General features: G+C 45.6%; 1 protein-coding gene across 1 annotated transcript in view; it reads left to right on the top strand.

Moving 5' to 3' along the window:
- Positions 1-17,728, top strand: part of LOC310772905 (amyloid-beta A4 precursor protein-binding family B member 3-like) — a gene marked incomplete at its 3' end in the record, with an annotated part of 78,567 nt that overhangs the window by 47,913 nt on the left and 12,926 nt on the right. Inside the window, 2 exon segments of the mRNA XM_083632851.1 lie at positions 12,631-12,745; positions 14,768-14,849. Coding sequence (XP_083488977.1) covers positions 12,631-12,745; positions 14,768-14,849 — 197 coding nt within the window.

Raw genomic sequence — 17,728 nt, 5'->3', positions numbered from 1 at the left:
CTGCTTCTGGCACCATGCATGTGTATATGATGGATGCCCAGTCAGGTGATATGTTTTGACTTGTTCTTTATTGCAACTTAACGTCAGTAAAGCTTAACGTCAGTGAAGCTTGTGCTTCTTCTTCTTCTGCACTCTCCACTTTTACTGTGGCTTTCCTGCATTCTTGGAACCCTGACTGCCACCTGCTAACTCTTGTAACAGAGTGCAGCATTTTGTATTAATAAAATATAATGGAAGTAAATGCATTTGTTTATTTTAATTATGGATCATAATACAATGCAATTCCAAATGAACTTTATTTTAAAAGTAGCCACACAGTGAGAAAAAATAAAGTGAGAAAAAATAAATCATGTATTGGGGAAAAAAAGTGATGCATCGATTTAAGATGCATCGATAATCGTTTTATAATCGAATTGTAGCCCTCTGAATCGTAATCGAATCGTGAGGCCAGTGAAGATTCACAGCCCTACAAGGCAAGCATTTTAGCAAGCTAAGATAAGCACAATTGTGGTTCAACAATTTGATGGATATAGTGGTTGAGCATAATAGTTTTGTGTGACAAATATATCGTATATGGTTTTCTATTATTAGCCTAGGATTGATATGTAGCTAGCCATGGATGCTACCGTAACTCGACGAACGGCTTGTAGCTCCGTGGGTGGCAGCATTAGATTCGGGGTGAAAAAATACATATAGTCCTTTACAGGCATCGCGATTTGACCTTCTGTTTCCCAGAAAATGTAGATAATGTAATAGATTTTTGACATTTGTGAATCAATGCAGAATCACTAAAGCTAGCTGCTAGCCGACGAACGGCTTGTATCTCCGTAACCGTAACTCGTAGAGACTCGTGGGTGGCAGGGTGACAAATTTGGGGTGAAAAAATACATATAGTCCTTTACAGGCATCGCGATTTGACCTTCCGTGTTGAGCATATAGTTTTGTGTAGTTTTGTGTGGCAAATACATCTCCTATCCACTCAGGAGGCTTCCACTACTCTTTTATCCTCTCTCTCCTCTGCTCTTGACTCTCTCTGCCCTCTCACCTCGAAACCTCCTCGATCCTCTCCCCCTGCTCCTTGGTTGTCTGAATCTCTGCAAACTCATCGAACAGAGCTTCAGGCAGCTGAGAGGAAGTGGAGAAAAACACAGAACCCCAGGGATCTCTCTGCTTACCACCTTATCCACTCTAACTTTACATGTGCTGTTTCAACAGCAAAAACCTCCTTCTTCATTTCTGAAATCCAGTCCTCTGTCTCAAACCCCAGCAAACTATTTTCCACCTTCTCCTCTCTCCTGAACCCTCCCTCACCTCCCCCACCATCCTCCCTCTCTGCTGATGATTTTGTAACCTTCTTTGCTAAGAAGGTAGATGACATCAGCTCTTCCTTCCCCCCTCCAGTCAACAGCTGCAACACTCCAACTCTCTGACCCCTGCTACAGGACTTACCTCCTTCTCTCCCCTCTCCCCCGAAGAGGTCCTTAAGCTTGTCATGTCTAACCGTGCCACCTCCTGCCCCCTTGATCCTATCCCTTCCTCTCTTCTCCAATCCATCTCCACTGATATATCTCCCTTCCTCACTACCCTTATCAACTCCTCTCTATCCTCTGGTCTTGTGCCAGCTCCTCTAAAGACTGCTAGAGCCAAGCCACTCCATAAGAAACCCTCCCTTGACCCTACTGCCATCCAGAACTACCGACCTGTCTCTCTTCTCTCATTCATTTCCAAAACCCTTGAACGGACTGCTTCCGAACAACTTTCTCTCTATCTCAGAATGACCTACTAGATCCTCTACAATCGGACTTCAAGGCTTCTCACTCTACTGAGACGTCTCTCCTTTCAGTCACTGAGGCCCTACACACTGCTAAGGCCTCATCCCTCTCCTCTGTCCTTGTCCTCCGTGACTTGTCTGCAGCTTTTGATACAGTAAATCACCAGATTCTTCTCTCTACTCTCTCTGATCTAGGCATCTCAGGATCTGCACTGTCCTGGTTTTCCTCCTATCTCTCTAACCGCTCATACCAGGTTCTATGGCGAGGCCCCCTATCAGATCCTGTACTCTTAGCACAGGTGTGCCCCAGGGCTCAGTCCTGGGCCCCTTGCTATTCCTTCTCTATATCAGATCTCTTGGCCATGTGATCTCATCTCATGGCTTCTCTTATCACTGCTATGCTGACGACACTCAGCTATACCTCTCTTTCCCCCCCTCAGACACCCAAATCGAGGCACGTATCGCTGCATGCCTCAAATACATTGGTGCTTGGATGTCTGCCCACCATCTCAAGCTGAATCTTGGTAAGACAGAGCTACTCTTCCTCCCCGGGAAAGACTGTCCCCTCACCGATCTTTCCATATCCATTGACAACACTACGGTGTTTCCCACTCAAACAGCTAAGAACCTTGGAGTGATCCTTGACAATCAGTTGTCCAACTCAGCCTACATCGCAGCAACTGCCCGCTCCTGTAGGTTCTCCCTGTACAACATCCGCAAAATCTGTCCGTTTCTCACAAGGGAAGCAACACAACTCCTGGTCCAGGCACTGGTCATCTCTCGCCTGGACTACTGCAATGTTCTTCTGGCTGGGCTACCTGCTGCAGCCATCCGACCACTTCAGCTCATTCAGAACGCTGCAGCCGGTCTGGTATTCAACCAACCCAAATTCTCTCATGTCACTCCTCTCTTCCGTGACCTTCACTGGCTTCCCATCTCGGCACGCATTCAATTCAAAACACTGGTTCTGGCCTACAGGGCAGTACACCAGACAGCCCCCCTGTACCTACAATCTATGGTCAGGCTCCAAATCTCTCACAGTTCCCTCCGCTCCTCCACCAGTGTAGGATGCCTCGCCCCTCCTTCGCTACGGGGGCTCAAAAGTCGCTCATCCCCTTCACGACTCTTCTCGTCCCTGGCACCTCAATGGTGGAATGAGTTTCCACCTTCGGTCAGGATGGCCGAATCACTGCCGATCTTTCGGAAAAGACTAAAGACTCACCTTTTCAGGCTCCATCTGGGCCCTTCTTGAACCAACTTCTTTCTCTCTTTAAAAAAAAAAAAAAAAAACTGAACTAAACTTGTACCACTGTTCCTTCAGAAGTTGTACATGTAGTTGTCATAGACTGTGTTGCATAGTTGATTGCTCTATTGCTGACTAAAATGTGTTATTGTAAGTCGCTTTGGATAAAAGCGTCTGCCAAATGTCGTAATTTAATGTAATGTAATGTAATATCGTATATAGTTTTCTATTATTAGCATTGGCAGTAAATATATGGACCACCTTAGCTATATGTTTTTGACATGGCAAAATGATTTTTTCCCGATATTGTTTGATTTCGTTTGATTGGATGAATGGATTTTCCTGTTGCATTGTGGGAAATCTGTTCAAACCTGGAGCCGGGAAAACAGGAAAGGGCGTGAGCGTGGACGGGACTCGGGGGAGGGTTTCCTCCGCCACGGCATCCATCTTGTTCATGTTATTTTCCCTGCTAGCCGTTAGCTTGGCTAACAAATGTTGCTAACGTTAGTTGCTATTGCTAGCCTTGCTCCATTGCTCTCACAGTGAATACAGTAGCCCGAAGAAAAACCAGAGTATTATTTCCTCCAGACCTCGCGCAGCATCACCAGCCTGCCGCTTGCATCTTCCACAAAATCGAGGTAATCTTATTTTCTAACGTAACGCTAATTGCATAGCATGACATTAACGCTAGCTACATGTCCATTTGTCATTACAGGAGGACGTTAGACTAGAGTAGCATAAGTTAACGTTATACAACGTTAAACAGTATTGCATGCTGCACAGATTCGGACGTAGACAGAAAACAAACGCAGTTCTGTTTACCTAGGTTACCTCTTTGAGATGAGGCAGACTCAAAGCATACTCATATGATCTACCAGCTATAGCGTTATACAGTATATCTAGCTAACGTTAGATGAGGGGGAACAAGGGGGTTCAACTCCTCTGGATAGTTTATCCACCTCTGCATTTACAGTATTTACCAATCGCACGTTGGGTAAGCAAACGTTAACGTTATACAGTGATTAACAGTGTCTAATTCGTTTCTTCCAGGGGTAGCCACCGTCCAGTACCAGATGGGACACACACAACAGAGGATCATGATTTGTGAAGATCAAAGCTATAATATTCTGTTCTCCTGAGATTAACGCTAAACTACACAACAGAGCATCATGATTTGTGAAGATCAAAGCTATAATATTCTGTTCTCCTGAGATTAAGGCTAAACTACACAACAGAGGATCATGATTTGTGAAGATCAAAGCTATAATATTCTGTTCTCCTGAGATTAACGCTAAACTACACAACAGAGGATCATGATTTGTGAAGATCAAAGCTATAATATTCTGTTCTCCTGAGATTAACGCTAAACTACACAACAGAGGATCATGATTTGTGAAGATCAAAGCTATAATATTCTGTTCTCCTGAGATTAACGCTAAACTACACGTTACTGCTGATCAGTTGTTTCAACATAGGAAATTGCAATAACACACAAGCCAAATGCTGACATGAGAGATTTGCTTTGAACAATTGTAGCTAGTATCTGCCAGTGACCGGAGAAATATTGTTATATTTGCTTGTTTTAATGCTTTTGTCAATAAACATTGTCAACAAAGATAGCATTGTTGTATATTATCATGTATAAGATTGTTGATGTCGAGTGAACACAAACTATGAACCGAAGATTGGACCAGAGGACAGGACGACGGAGAAACTTAACCGACCAGCAGTCTGAGTCTGCTTCAATCAACGAATGCTTTATATTTATTGAAATGAAATATGGTGATATCTGGTGGTCTGAAATGACTCTCTCTAGCTAGGCTAACTGGCTCATATTATGTCTTGTAACGTCTGAATCAGCGTTTCATAACTTTATAATAGCCTTACGTTTATAGCCTGGATGACGTTAGCTAATGCTACCCATCCTTCCATTGGTGTTACACGTTATATTTTTAACTGAGCTTTGCGGAATTACCTCAACACAATTGTGTATCAGCTTTAAATGTCCAATATATACAGCATTAAACAAACGACCAGCAGCATTCAAATGTGCAAAAACGTTATATTTATTGAAATGTGATAATGTCACATGTCACATTACTTAACGATATAGCGTTAGGTGTTCTTTTGATCAACAGACCTTTACTTTTAATCTCTGGCTACGTTGCTAGCTAGTTAGCCGCAGATCAGCTCTGAAGCCCCAACTTGTATGGTCGCTGCCCGTCCACTAAAACCCGATTTCGATATAGCGTTTAGGTGTTCTTTTGATCAACAGACCTCATAACGGGGATCTATACTGTTACGTGTGTCTACTAAAATCATTAAAAGATCATAAAGGTAACGCTGTTATTGGTATTTTACTTTTAATCTCTGGCTACGTTGCTAGCTAGCTAGCTAGCTTGCCTTGGCAACTGGTTGGGATCATCTGGTTTCCTGTGGCTGGTGTCAATCAAGGAAAATCCCGCCCCCAAAGTTACAATTTTTATCTGCTCTTTTACTCGAAATGGGACCATAATTTAGAAAACGGAGCCCAGGAGAGCATGAAAAAGACTTGAAATTGTTTATTCAGACCATAAGCTCATTCGGAAAATGTTTATTTAAGACAGAACGAGAGAGAAGTCGGCTCATTTTTACATTGGAGCCAATGTACGTGTCGTCACTTCCGGACCTGACGTGCGCCCCCCTGCGGACTTTCGAATTGGCCTCATACATTCCCTAATTCTGTTGCCCACTGATTATTAGCCTAGGATTGCTATGTAGCTAGCGTACCACCATGGATGCCTTCCATGTACTGTGTACAACAGCTAGTGTGGGATTCGCTGTGCTGTGTTGTAGCATATTCATTCATTTCACAAGTGCAATTTTGATGGTCAAGACAATTATAAACGGGGGAGGATAAACGTTTTTGAAATGTGGCAGAGAGTTTACTCACCTATTTTCAGATCAACTGCAGAGCTCACGAAATAGCGTCAGCCTGGGGACACACAGGTACGCGGAACTTGTGCGCATGCGCCGCTCAGCGCACCTCTACCTCCGCCCCTTAAAGTGTCCACAGAGAGCGCAGCTCACTTGTCTTTCTCTGCATGCTCTGCTCGTATGGGGGAGGGGCTCTGCTCATATGGGGGAGGGGCTCTGCTCGTATGGGGGAGGGGAATGCAAGTCTGAAGATGCTCCTAGCTGGCCTACTCTTTTCAATGGAAGCATTTACAGTTGATTGCAGTGATTCATTATCATGATAGACAATCCATGTTCACCCTTCCCTTATTTAACATGACCTATAATCCTATGAACACAGTGATTACACATGGCATACTTACCTGATGAGGCTGGGAGTCCAATTCCACCTGCTCCCAACATGGAAAAGTGTCTTTATAGAATTTGTGCTTCGGGTCATATAAAATCCGGTATTTCTCAACTTCAAAAATCAACTATAATAATAATAATGATAGGATTTATATAGCGCCTTTCCAAGGCTCAAAGCGCTGACACAGGATCATTATTCGTTCACACCATTCGTACCGGTGGTTCAGAAGCGTGGCAGCCACACATTGGCGCTCAACGGCCCCTCCGAACCACCATCATTCATGTCTACATTCATACAAATCATACCAATCATACCATTCATGTCTACATTCATACCAATCATACCAATCATAGGATTCAACTATTCATCCATCTTTATCCAATCAATAAAAAATTTGGTAACTTTAGGCTACTGGCTACTAGATTTATCTCCTCTCTCTGTTGTCTGTCCCCTTCGCTCTGATGGAGCCGCTCCCCCTCTCCAACTGCTCTCTCTCTCTCTTTTCACACTTTCAAAGGGGCAATCAACAACGTAAATAAACATTATTTTACTTTGAAATTGGTTTTATTTGACGAATGTCCGGTTTCGGAGTTCCTGTCTGCCCTGATCTGATCTGTTCAGCTTGACAGACGCTCACGGGCGCAGAGGGTCCACGCACAAAAATAGAAATCGAGGCTATCTTGTGCGCCCTGAGCGTCTGCGGAGCTGCGGGCTGCGCGCAATTCAGTGTGGACTGACAGATCTGTTAACATGGTGTCCTAATGAAAACTGGCTGCGCACAAGGTCGCGCCGCACAGCTTACGTGCAGGAGACGCTTGCGGTGTGTTTTCAGGGTTAGTCCCACAGGTGGGCTGAGACGAGAGCAGCTAGCCACAGGTACCTTCTTCATGAAGAACAACAAATGACTGCACTGTCTTTTACACAATAGTGCTCATTTGAGCATCCAGGGTAATACAAAATTATCCTCCTTGGGTCCGTCTTTCGCTGGGTCTTCCATCTGTGCTTTTACTAACGTAAAAGCACAGATGCCTGGCTGCATAGACAAGAGCTATAATGCGTGTGACCTCACCATCTAGCTTTCAACAACATGGCGGCGCTCAGTGGCGAAACAGGGCAAAAACAGGCAAATACATTTTAGTTTTGCAGCCAATGTAGGTGTAATTCATATTTGATTGCAGGGTTCTGTCTTACCCAAGGTAGAAAGCAAACAAGCCACACTTGTATTGTTCAATGCTTCATCTCCACATTAAATCCATACACGGAGCTTTTTTTTTTTTTTTTTTTGCAAAAGTTAATTTCCAACATGAACAGGAATGCCCCACCACAGCTAAAGCTGGGGATTGGCAAGGACCTCATGGGTATACATGGGTGACGATACCATGCATTGGACCTATGCTAGGTTTTGACCTGGCCTTGTTTTGTTTGTGTTGATTGTGCTCTAACACTGTGTCACTCTCTGTTTTACCCCCCACCCCCCGCCCCCCCCCCACCACCACCGCAGGGACAGGTAAACCACTTCCTTTCCTAACTTCACATCCAAAGACATGCAGACAGATAGGCCCTGTCCACACGGATTTTCTCTGCATTTTGCCCTAAGGAGTCCTGTTCACAGAAAACATTTTTTGAGCTGCCAGCTCCTTCCTGCAATTCATTCTCTGTGGCAGGGCTGTCAAACTCATTTTAGTTCACGGGCCACACGCGCCCCAATTTAGTCTCAAGTGGGTCAGACAAAGAACATCAACATAACCTATAAATAACAACACAATCTTTAATAACAACTCCTTTCTGGTGGAGTACTTGCCCGTGCTGCAGGGGTTGTCCAGCAGCCCCATCACACACCCGGTTGTCGAGGCATCTAGGCTACCACCACATAGAAATGCCTCGTGGAGTCCCTCGTAATCCGCCGGAGCTCAAACTGTGCCACGATGTGTCGGAAACCAAGGCCACGGGTTGGTAATGAGGAATGATCATTGACTTCAGGTGTGGTGAAGCAGCCCACTCTCCTCTGCTCATCAACGGCCAGCAGGTGGAGCGAGTAAGCAGTTTTAAATTTATTGGCACAACTTTATGTGACAACTTAAAGTGGGAGGTTAACACCAGCCTCCTCATTATTAGCAAGGCCCACCAGAGGCTCCACTCACTGCGACAACTCAGGAAGTTTGGGGTGTCCACAGGGAGGGGAAGCTCAGTTTTTATAGAGCCACTGTTGAGAGTGTCCTCACTTTCTCAGTGACGGTGTGGCACGGCAACACAACCGAGCACGATAAGGCACAGCTAGAGAGAGTAGTACGCACGGCTTCAAAGATCATCGGCTGTGACCTTCCTTATGGCCTCCTTGTACGCCACACGCATCAAGCGAAAAGGGGAGAAGGTGATGGGAGACCCCTCACACCCTGCTCACTCCTTCTTCAAGCCCCTCCCATCTGGTAGGAGACTCCAGAGCATAAGATGTAGCTCAGGACATCTCGTTTTAGAAACAGTACATATCCTGAGGCTGTCCAACACCACAACTCTAGCCCAAATGCACAGGCACTTTGTGCTAGAAGGGTTAGTACCAGCTAGTTTTGCACTTTTCGTTTTAAGCAGCTTAAAATAGGGCAAGCACTGTTTGGAATTGTAGAATATTCAAGATTCAAGATTCAAGATTTTTATTGTCACTCCGTAGTACAAGTATCACATGTGAAATTCTTGTGCTGTAGGCTCCGTTACAACATAGTGCAAAAAATAAAAGATATATAAATAAAAAACAAGAGGCAACAAGCAATAAAGCAGTAAGACACGTCACAGACAGTGGCGTATTCACTGCCCATAGTGCAAATGGCATGAGCATACTTTAAACATAATTAAACATAATAACATTCTGTTAGGTGCAAATAGCGTATACCTAATTAAACATACTATTGAACATTAGTCATACATAATGGTAGCATCTACAGTGCGGTACAGTACGGCTACTACACTATTTGTATATGTTAAGGAGTCTCGTGGCCTGTGAGAAGAAACTGTCCCTCAAGCGATTTGTGCGTATGGGCTCTATCTTCCTGGCCTTAGCCGCTAAACTGGCGCTAAGCGCAAAAAAACACGCTTTGCGCCTGCCTCGGGAAGATAGCATTATGTTTTTAGGCCCCGAAATGTGCTTTACGCCAAAGAGGCGTGGCTCAGTGCCAGAATAGGCCAGAATGGGCGTTTCGGCCTTAAATACCGGCCTAACGCTATCTTCCCCCCTGGCGTTAATTTAGTGCTTAGCGCTTTTCAAAACCAGGCCTTATTCAGTGCGCCGGGGATATTACTGATCTCACTCTCTCTCCCCCTCTCTCTCTCTCACTCCCTCTCTCTCACGCATCAGACAGGCACAATGACCAATGAAAGAAAAGTTGTTATACCGTAGTTTTGAGCCCCTGTCATTCAGAGGCTGTTGCATCATCCTACCTGTGCAGTGGGGGAGAAGAAAAGGTAGCGAGAGAAAATGATATCATTCTGCCCAAACAAATATTCACTGCCCCGGCTCCCCTACCAAAGCCACACATGTGAAATCTCCCAGCATGCATTGAGGCTAATACATTTCGACAAGAAATAGCAACCAAATCAGCCTAAATAGGCTAAGTGGTAGATATAAATAATATTTATGTTAACACAACGTGCAATTCTAGAACATTTCAATATTGGACAAAATAAAACATAAAAATCAAAACACAACCCTATGTGAAACATATATGTAATCCAGGTGGCATATATATCCGTAGCAAATACAGTACAACGTGCTATAGACGAGTGACAGCCGTAACACGGTTCTACTGTGATGTCCGCTCCAGCAAGACTTGGCTTACTTGACACATACTTTTACAATAAAAACACATTTATGCAATGACTTTACATAATGTAGGCTATATTTATGTGCATCATTTAGCCTGTGCAGCAGGTAGTCTACAAGTTATAAAACTACCTGCCCTGAATGAGCCGAGTGGGGGTGCTTGTTCACTATTGTGAAAGTTATGTGTTTACACATAACATAAAGATCATGGAATTGGATGGTATCAGGAATGTCACCGGTAGGCTACAGGGAGACCGCATCAGCCCTGCTGAACAGATCTGTATTAGCCTGGCTGTAGGTTGAATCGTTTTATTCAGGCTATGATCTGTGATGCTGAGATATCCAAATTGGCAGAGAGCATGAAGCCGCAACCCGTGGACTGGATCGGAGCTTTGAAAGGAAGAATGCGTTGTGTAACTGCAGTTCACCAATGAGCACAGTTGTGAATAATTCTACGTTTAAAAGGCGTGGTTAAGTGCTTAAGGCCGCGTTTAGCGCCGACACCAAAATAGGAACTGCGCCGGTCCATGCCCACTAATATGGGCTGCGCCTGGCGCTAAGAGCTAATTTAAAATAAAGGTTCTTAATAATGCATGCAGTGTCAGCATCAGTGTCAATTGTGTCAGCTAGATTTAGCTAGACATTCTCTGTGAAGTCCTCTGAGACATGCTTGTGAATTAGGTCTATACAAATAAACTTGACTTGACTATGCAAAATAATTCACAAAAATCAAATTTCTTTCGTTTTTCACACTTTTTCACATCAAAAGTTCATTTTTCAGGATTTCATTCATAACTGTAATCTACATATGGTGATGTCAGCCTGCACTATCAAATTTCTACCCCATTTCAACCAATCATATCACGACATGGCAGCTGTCAATCAATCTTAATTTTGAGGAGAAAATTGTGCAGGCAAATGGCCGCTTAATGCCTGTAATCTGGCAGAATCTCTAGCCCATTAACTAATAACTTGGCCAATATGTATGTAACACATACAAAATAAAGCAAACGGTAATGTCTTAATTTGCTGTAGAATGCAAAGGACATGTAACTGGCTCGCATTCCAGGAATATTGTATTTACCGTGCTCTTTACCGTGGCTACTCGATGCTCCAAGCCGGCAGGCAGCACTCTTCCCTCAGCGTGTCCACACTGGTCCGCCCGGGAGCAGATGGCTGCCTGGTTCTCTCCGGATCCCACTCGCGTAGCACCAGAATATGCTCGATTTGGGGGCGGAACACACCAGGATTGGCCAATGCCAACTCCAGTGCCCAGAACTGTCAAATCAAATTATTGACACGCTATGGCCCGCCTCTCAACCCTCTTTCATCTCAGGCAATGGCTGCGTTTCCCAACAAAGAAGCTTCTTAAGAGTTAAGAAGCTTCTTAAGGAGTTAAGAAGGCTCCAAAGAAGTGTTTCCCAAACGCCTTCTTAACAGCCTTCTTAACACATCGCTAAAGAAGGCTCTTAAGAAGCATCTTAACTGGAGTTGTCCACCATCTCGATGTGAGAGGTCCTCTGCGGCCCACTAGATGGCACTCTGAGCCCACCAGTGGGCCACGACCCAGTGGTTGAGAAACACTGTTGTAGAATAACCTAATCCTGGTCATGTTAAACAATAACTTCTATTAAACATTATTTATTTCAGACATGGAATGCAGTTGAAATTGCTTTATATACACAGCATACAACAAAATTGTGAGAAACACTACAGAATTTAAGCGACCTTGGGTTCTGTGAAAGGTGTTATATAAATCCACAACATTCTTATTATAAAAGGAATCCATTCTGATTAGAGGAATATAGCCTAAGGTAAAACATTTAAAACACAAGTAACCATACATAGAGGGGAGATTTTCAAGTGTTCCCCAATTTTAAACACTAAAGGGTGCATGAAAGAAAGGAAGAAGGGAAAAACACAAGAGGAACAGTGGACACAAGTATCTCCTTTTGCCTGACGCGGCTGGATCTGCCAGTGTTTCGTCATTAAGAAGGTGTTAAGAATGCCCCAGACCCTTCTTACAAAACCTTCTTAATGAAAGATCATCTTAGCGCTAAGAAGCTTTTGGGAAACGCAGCCTTCTTAACGAAAGATAATTTTAGGCTAAGAAGCAATCGGGAAACGCGTTGGCTTCGTTGGCTTCTTACGGGAGCCTTAAGAAGGGTCAAAGAAGCTTCTTAGCGCTAAGAAGCTTTTGGGAAATGCAGCCACTATCTGTTTTCAGTCTGATATGTCACACGACCCTCTCTGAGACACAGTTCATGTGATCTTTAATATCTAACTTGCTCCTGAAACCTGGTACATCTTAGCCTTCACAAGTGCATCACATTGCTTTGAAGGACTTATCAGTGCAATTTTCACACTTTGCAAAGTCATGCTGTGAGCTAGCCCCTTTGTGACTCTCCCGGGTATGACGTCATCGTGATGTGATCGTCTACCCTACAAGAGTCCCTCATCCGTGTGTGTGTGTGTGTGTGTGTGTGTGTGTGTGTGTGCAGGGACTTTGCGTTCGTGGCGGGCGATAAGGACAGCTGTATGTTGAAGTGTCATGTGTTCCGCTGTGACGCCCCAGCAAAGGCCATCGCCACGGCGCTGCACCACATGTGCTCCAAGGTCTGTGGGTTCGAGTCCCGCTCCGGGGTCACCAACACCTGGGACCCCATTTACACCTGGCAGTAAAATGCGTTTTGGGTGATCAGATTGCAATGGGCTTGAGCACTTGACAGTACAGGTGTAAATACACCCAAGACACATTGAGGACAGATTGTGATCTGATTGGCCAAACCATTTCCGGAGGTGGTCAGGGACACATTGTGACCACATTGAACACAAGTGGAAATGCAAATGTGTTCTCAATCCACAAACAACAACAGTCACCAGAGAACCCATTGTTTTTCTGCTGCTCTAAGCCATGGAGCTTGCCTGATCCGATCGCGAACACTGGAGACACTAATACCAGGTGTAAATGTAATCAGGCAGTATCCCATTGCAATCTGATCACCCAAAACACATTTTAACGCGAGGTGGAAATGAGGTCTGTGACTCATAAGCCACTTTCAGACATGAACTCCAGATCAGGTGAGGGTTGCTTCCCACTGAGTCTGCCCCGGATGATACGTGAAGTGTACCCTTTCAGACATGAGGCATGTTGCTTTCACACATGAGTAGCACCTCCGCAGAGTTTGTAAAGTAGAGAGGGGGCGGGGGCGGGGGCGGGGGAAATTTGGGCATGACCACACAATGGGGAGTTGTGAAAACTAACCACACAGCTGTACTTCACTGTCTGAGCATAGCCTTAAGTGAATCGCATTGACATTCAACAAACTATCACGACATGCAGTCTGAAAACAAGTTGCTAAAAATACATAATGGGCGATAACTGCCTAACGTTCACGGCATATAATCGTTTGCGCATAACGTTAGTAATTAATTAAACAACCCTACAACTCACGCCCAGATGCATCGATTTCCTCGAGTCTCAAGCACTACAAAGAAAACAGGTCTTTGCTATGTTCAGTCCTAAAATGCATCAAACTAGAATTATACAGAATACAGGAAGCTAGACGTTTTTACCTTCAAAATAAAATAAATGTATTACTTAGTAACAAAAAATCAGAACGGTCGACTCACTACGGGTTAAAATTGACTTTTCGAAGGGAGCAGATATTCTTCCAGTTTATCTCTGTTATATCTTTCGAAACGCACACAAAAAAACATTACACGTGCATTTACTTTATTTAATTGCCATTATTGCGAAGGTTATACCCGGAAGTTTTCCTTTTATACTACCTGACTTGACGCTTCTTGGAATTGAATCTTCACAAACGCTGTGTAAACGTTAAATCAAAGGCATGAACGCAACCACATCCAGATGGCAGATACGCTACCTAGCGATGTCCAATACTGGGAAGCATATACCAATACCAATACCCTCGCGTCCAAAAATGCTCATTAAATGTGTGTGCTGTGCGAAGCTATGCAGAAATGAAATAAGATCAGAGCCATGAGCCTTTCAATCCAGCAACATGTAGCCATTTGGCCGACACACACGGAGCAGGTTTGAGCTTCATTTGGAAAAACTGAAACAGCATGATATTTATTTTGCTTGGTCATCCACATGGACTATTTATATAATAATAATAATCTGTCACGGTGGCTTTCTGTATCTGTCCTCATGCACTCACTGAGCTGGCTACTTCACGGAGCTCTGGGGGGGGGGGGGGGGGGCAATCCGCTCCTGCCACTAGGGCTCGAGGTACACCTACCTGCGGATAGGAGGAGGATCGCGGGAGCGCGCATAGCTCACCAAAACGTGTTCGCACATACACCACCATCCGGATGCCCTCTAGATGACTCCCGAATTCCAAGGCATGTCTGAAAGCGGCTATAGACTGACTTGTATTTTCATGACTTGAAAATATTTCTAAAGTCTTTACTTGAGATTTTGTGTTTGTGTAAAAGACTCCAGCAAATGACTGAATTTAGTTAATTTACTTTTCTGTCTGTCTGTCTGTCTGTCTGTCTGTCTGTGTGTGTCCGTAGATGATGTCAGAGAAGGTGTTGATGAGGCCATCTCACTCTCTGACCATGGAGAGTATCTCACCTGAAGATCTGTCTGTGTGTGTCTGTCTGTAGATGACGTCAGAGAAGGCATTGATGAGGCCGTCTCGCTCTCTGACCATGGAGAGTATCTCACCTGAAGATCTGCCCAGGCAAGGTAACTGCTCTGATTGGACCAAGTCCCACGAAGCCAGCTGCACAATCACTGGACAGGCGACCTGTCAATCACGCCCCAAAGCATATTCTGCCCTAGTCTGGCAGTAGCCAGCTGTAGATAAATATCTGCGTCTGGTGCACAACTCTTGACAAGTGGTTAAGGAGAACAAAACAAAATGCGTGACAGACATATTCCTCAGATCATCCTCATGGAACTCCCAATCTTGTTACCCCTTTTTTCACCTAGCTAATTAACTAGTATTCTCTAAACCTACGAACACTTAAAGACTGCATTTTCTATTTCTTTTTGGACTCTACTTTTTAGATTTTCAACTCCCTTCCCTGATCTTAGGATAATTTAAAAATTACATTTTTATATCCCTTCTGTTGGACTCTTTTTTTTACATTTTCAATTTTCTGTTCTCTTGTACATTTTATTTCCATAATAAACCATTCACAGAGTTTCATTATCGGAAACTCTGTGCATGGTTTAGCCCGGCATCTCTCGGCCTGTCTCGGAGGGGAGTCCCCAGATGGGGGTCCGCTGCTGTGGCCTGGGTGGGCCCGTCCCCCGCGTGGCCTGCTCTCACGCTCTCAGTCACTATGCTGGTGGCTGGGGGCTGGGGGGGCGGGTCGCGTGGGGGCTGGGTCCGCCCGGGCCGCAGCAATTGGCCCCTAGCACAACGACCTCACAAGGTTCCTCCTCAGCCAAGTCACTGGGGCAATCCATGTGGCGATCCATGTGTGGATTGCCACCATATGGTGGAAAGGTTTTCTTGCGTTCACTGGGGGTGAGGGGGTGCCGCTGTGTCCCGGCCTGGCCTTCCCTCCCACGCCTTATGTGGGCGGGGGCCGGGTCGGGGGGCATCGGTGCTCTTCATCACTGGTCGAGGGCTGCCGGTTGGTTTAGAACAGCTTAGGTAGGCGATAGATTAGCTACAGCCTAAGGCTGACCTGTTAGTGTTCAGGCTAAAATCAGACTAGAGCAGGGTAGGATAGGCCAGATTAGGCTGTAGATTAGCTAGATACTATGTCCCAGTTAGCTCTGGTTAATGCTTAGAGTAGTCAGTTGTCTGATCTTCTCCCCCCCCCCTCTCTTTCCCCCTTCCCCCGCTTCTTCCCTTCTTCCCCCTTCTTGTTCTCCTCTCTTTCCATGCTCTTTCCTCCCCCACATCCCACCGCCCCCCCCTCCCTTCTCCTGCTCTCTCCTCATTCTCCCCCCCTCTGCTCCTTCTCCTCTTCTCCCCTATTTTCCTGAATCCCTGCCACTTCCTGCTCTCCCTTCTCTCACATTCCCCCTGCTCTCCTTCCCCTGCACCCTCCCACCTCTCCTTCTCTGCCTCTCTGTCCTCCCCCCTCTCTCACATTCCCCCTGCTCTCCTTCCCCTGCACCCTCCCACCTCTCCTTCTCTGTTCTCTCCTCCTCCACATTTCCCATTTTCTCCCCACCCTCGCCCTAATCCGGGCCCGTATCCTACTCCCTCCCTCCACCCTAGACCCTACCTCTACTCTCTGTCCTCCCCCCTCTCTCACATTCCCCCTGCTCTCCTTCCCCTGCACCCTCCCACCTCTCCTTCTCTGTTCTCTCCTCCTCCACATTTCCCATTTTCTCCCCACCCTCGCCCTAATCCGGGCCCGTATCCTACTCCCTCCCTCCACCCTAGACCCTACCTCTACTCTACCTCCCCTGTACCCTTCCACCTCTCCTTCTCTGTTCTCTCCTCCTCTCTGTCCTCTCCCCTCTCTCACATTCCCGCTGCTCTCCTTCCCCTGCGCCCTCCCACCTCTCCTTCTCTGTTCTCTCCTCCTCTCTGCCCTCTCCTCCCTCTCACATTCCCCCTGCTCTCCCTCCCCTGCACCCTCTCCTTCTCTGTTCTCTCCTCCTCCACATTTCCCATTTCTCCCCACCCTCGCCCTAATCCGGGCCCGTATCCTACTCCCTCCCCTCCCCCAACCCTAGACCCTACCCCTACCCTGGCTCTCCCTCCCCTGCACCCTCATCTCTCCTCCTCTGTTCTCTCCTCCTCCACATTTCCTATTTTCTCCCCACCTCCCCCCTCTCCTCCCTCCTCCCTCTCCCTCCCTCCTCCACTCTCCTGCTTTCTTCAAATGTTCAAATGTTATCTTTATTCTGTATATTCTTGTTACTGTGTGTTAGCTAGAATCAGCTAGACATACTTTCTGTGAAGCCCTCTGAGACATGCTTGTGAATTAGGGCTATATAAATAAACTTGACTTGACTTGACTTGACATATGAACTGACCAACCGCGGACTTCCTTATTTGTGTGACGCAACTCGTGGGGCGATACACAATGCACACAGACAGCCAGCCAGCCCAGCCAATCAGAGAGGCTTGCTGCCACTTTTCGTGTGGGAAACCCGGAAATGGTGACTTGTGATTCGCTCGAAGTGATGATGTAAGACGGCGGGTCTGACCACTTGAGACGAGCGTTTGTCAGTGTTTTTTTGTGGGTGGAAAAAGCACTGCTTGGAGAGGAGAAATAAAAGCGAATGAGGACATCACCTGCTGCTAGCTCATTTAGCTGTTCTAGCAGACAATAGAGTGTTGTGGAACAAGCAAAGGCTTACCAGATATTTATAATTTACAATACATGTCCGGTATGCATACTGTCTTTAAGATCTCTGTTACAGTAATGTAAATTCAATGGTTACAACTAGGGCTGTCAGCGTTAACGCGCGACGACGATAACGCGTTATTTATTTTTTATCTCGTTAATCGCATGCCGCTATTTTATCCCTTCGTCGCACCCGTACTTGTAGTCAAGCCGTTCGGTTTCCTCTCTCCTGCTTGTGCAAGAGGCATGGAAGAGAACGACAGCAATACGCTTTTAAATGGCTCATTTTACTTTAAAAAAACT

Source organism: Poromitra crassiceps (genome assembly GCF_964638095.1).
Source record: "Poromitra crassiceps genome assembly, chromosome: 1".
Classification (NCBI taxonomy): Eukaryota; Metazoa; Chordata; class Actinopteri; order Beryciformes; family Melamphaidae; genus Poromitra; species Poromitra crassiceps.
Note: the sequence above shows the minus strand (reverse complement) of the source record. Positions and strands in the feature narration are given on the sequence as shown.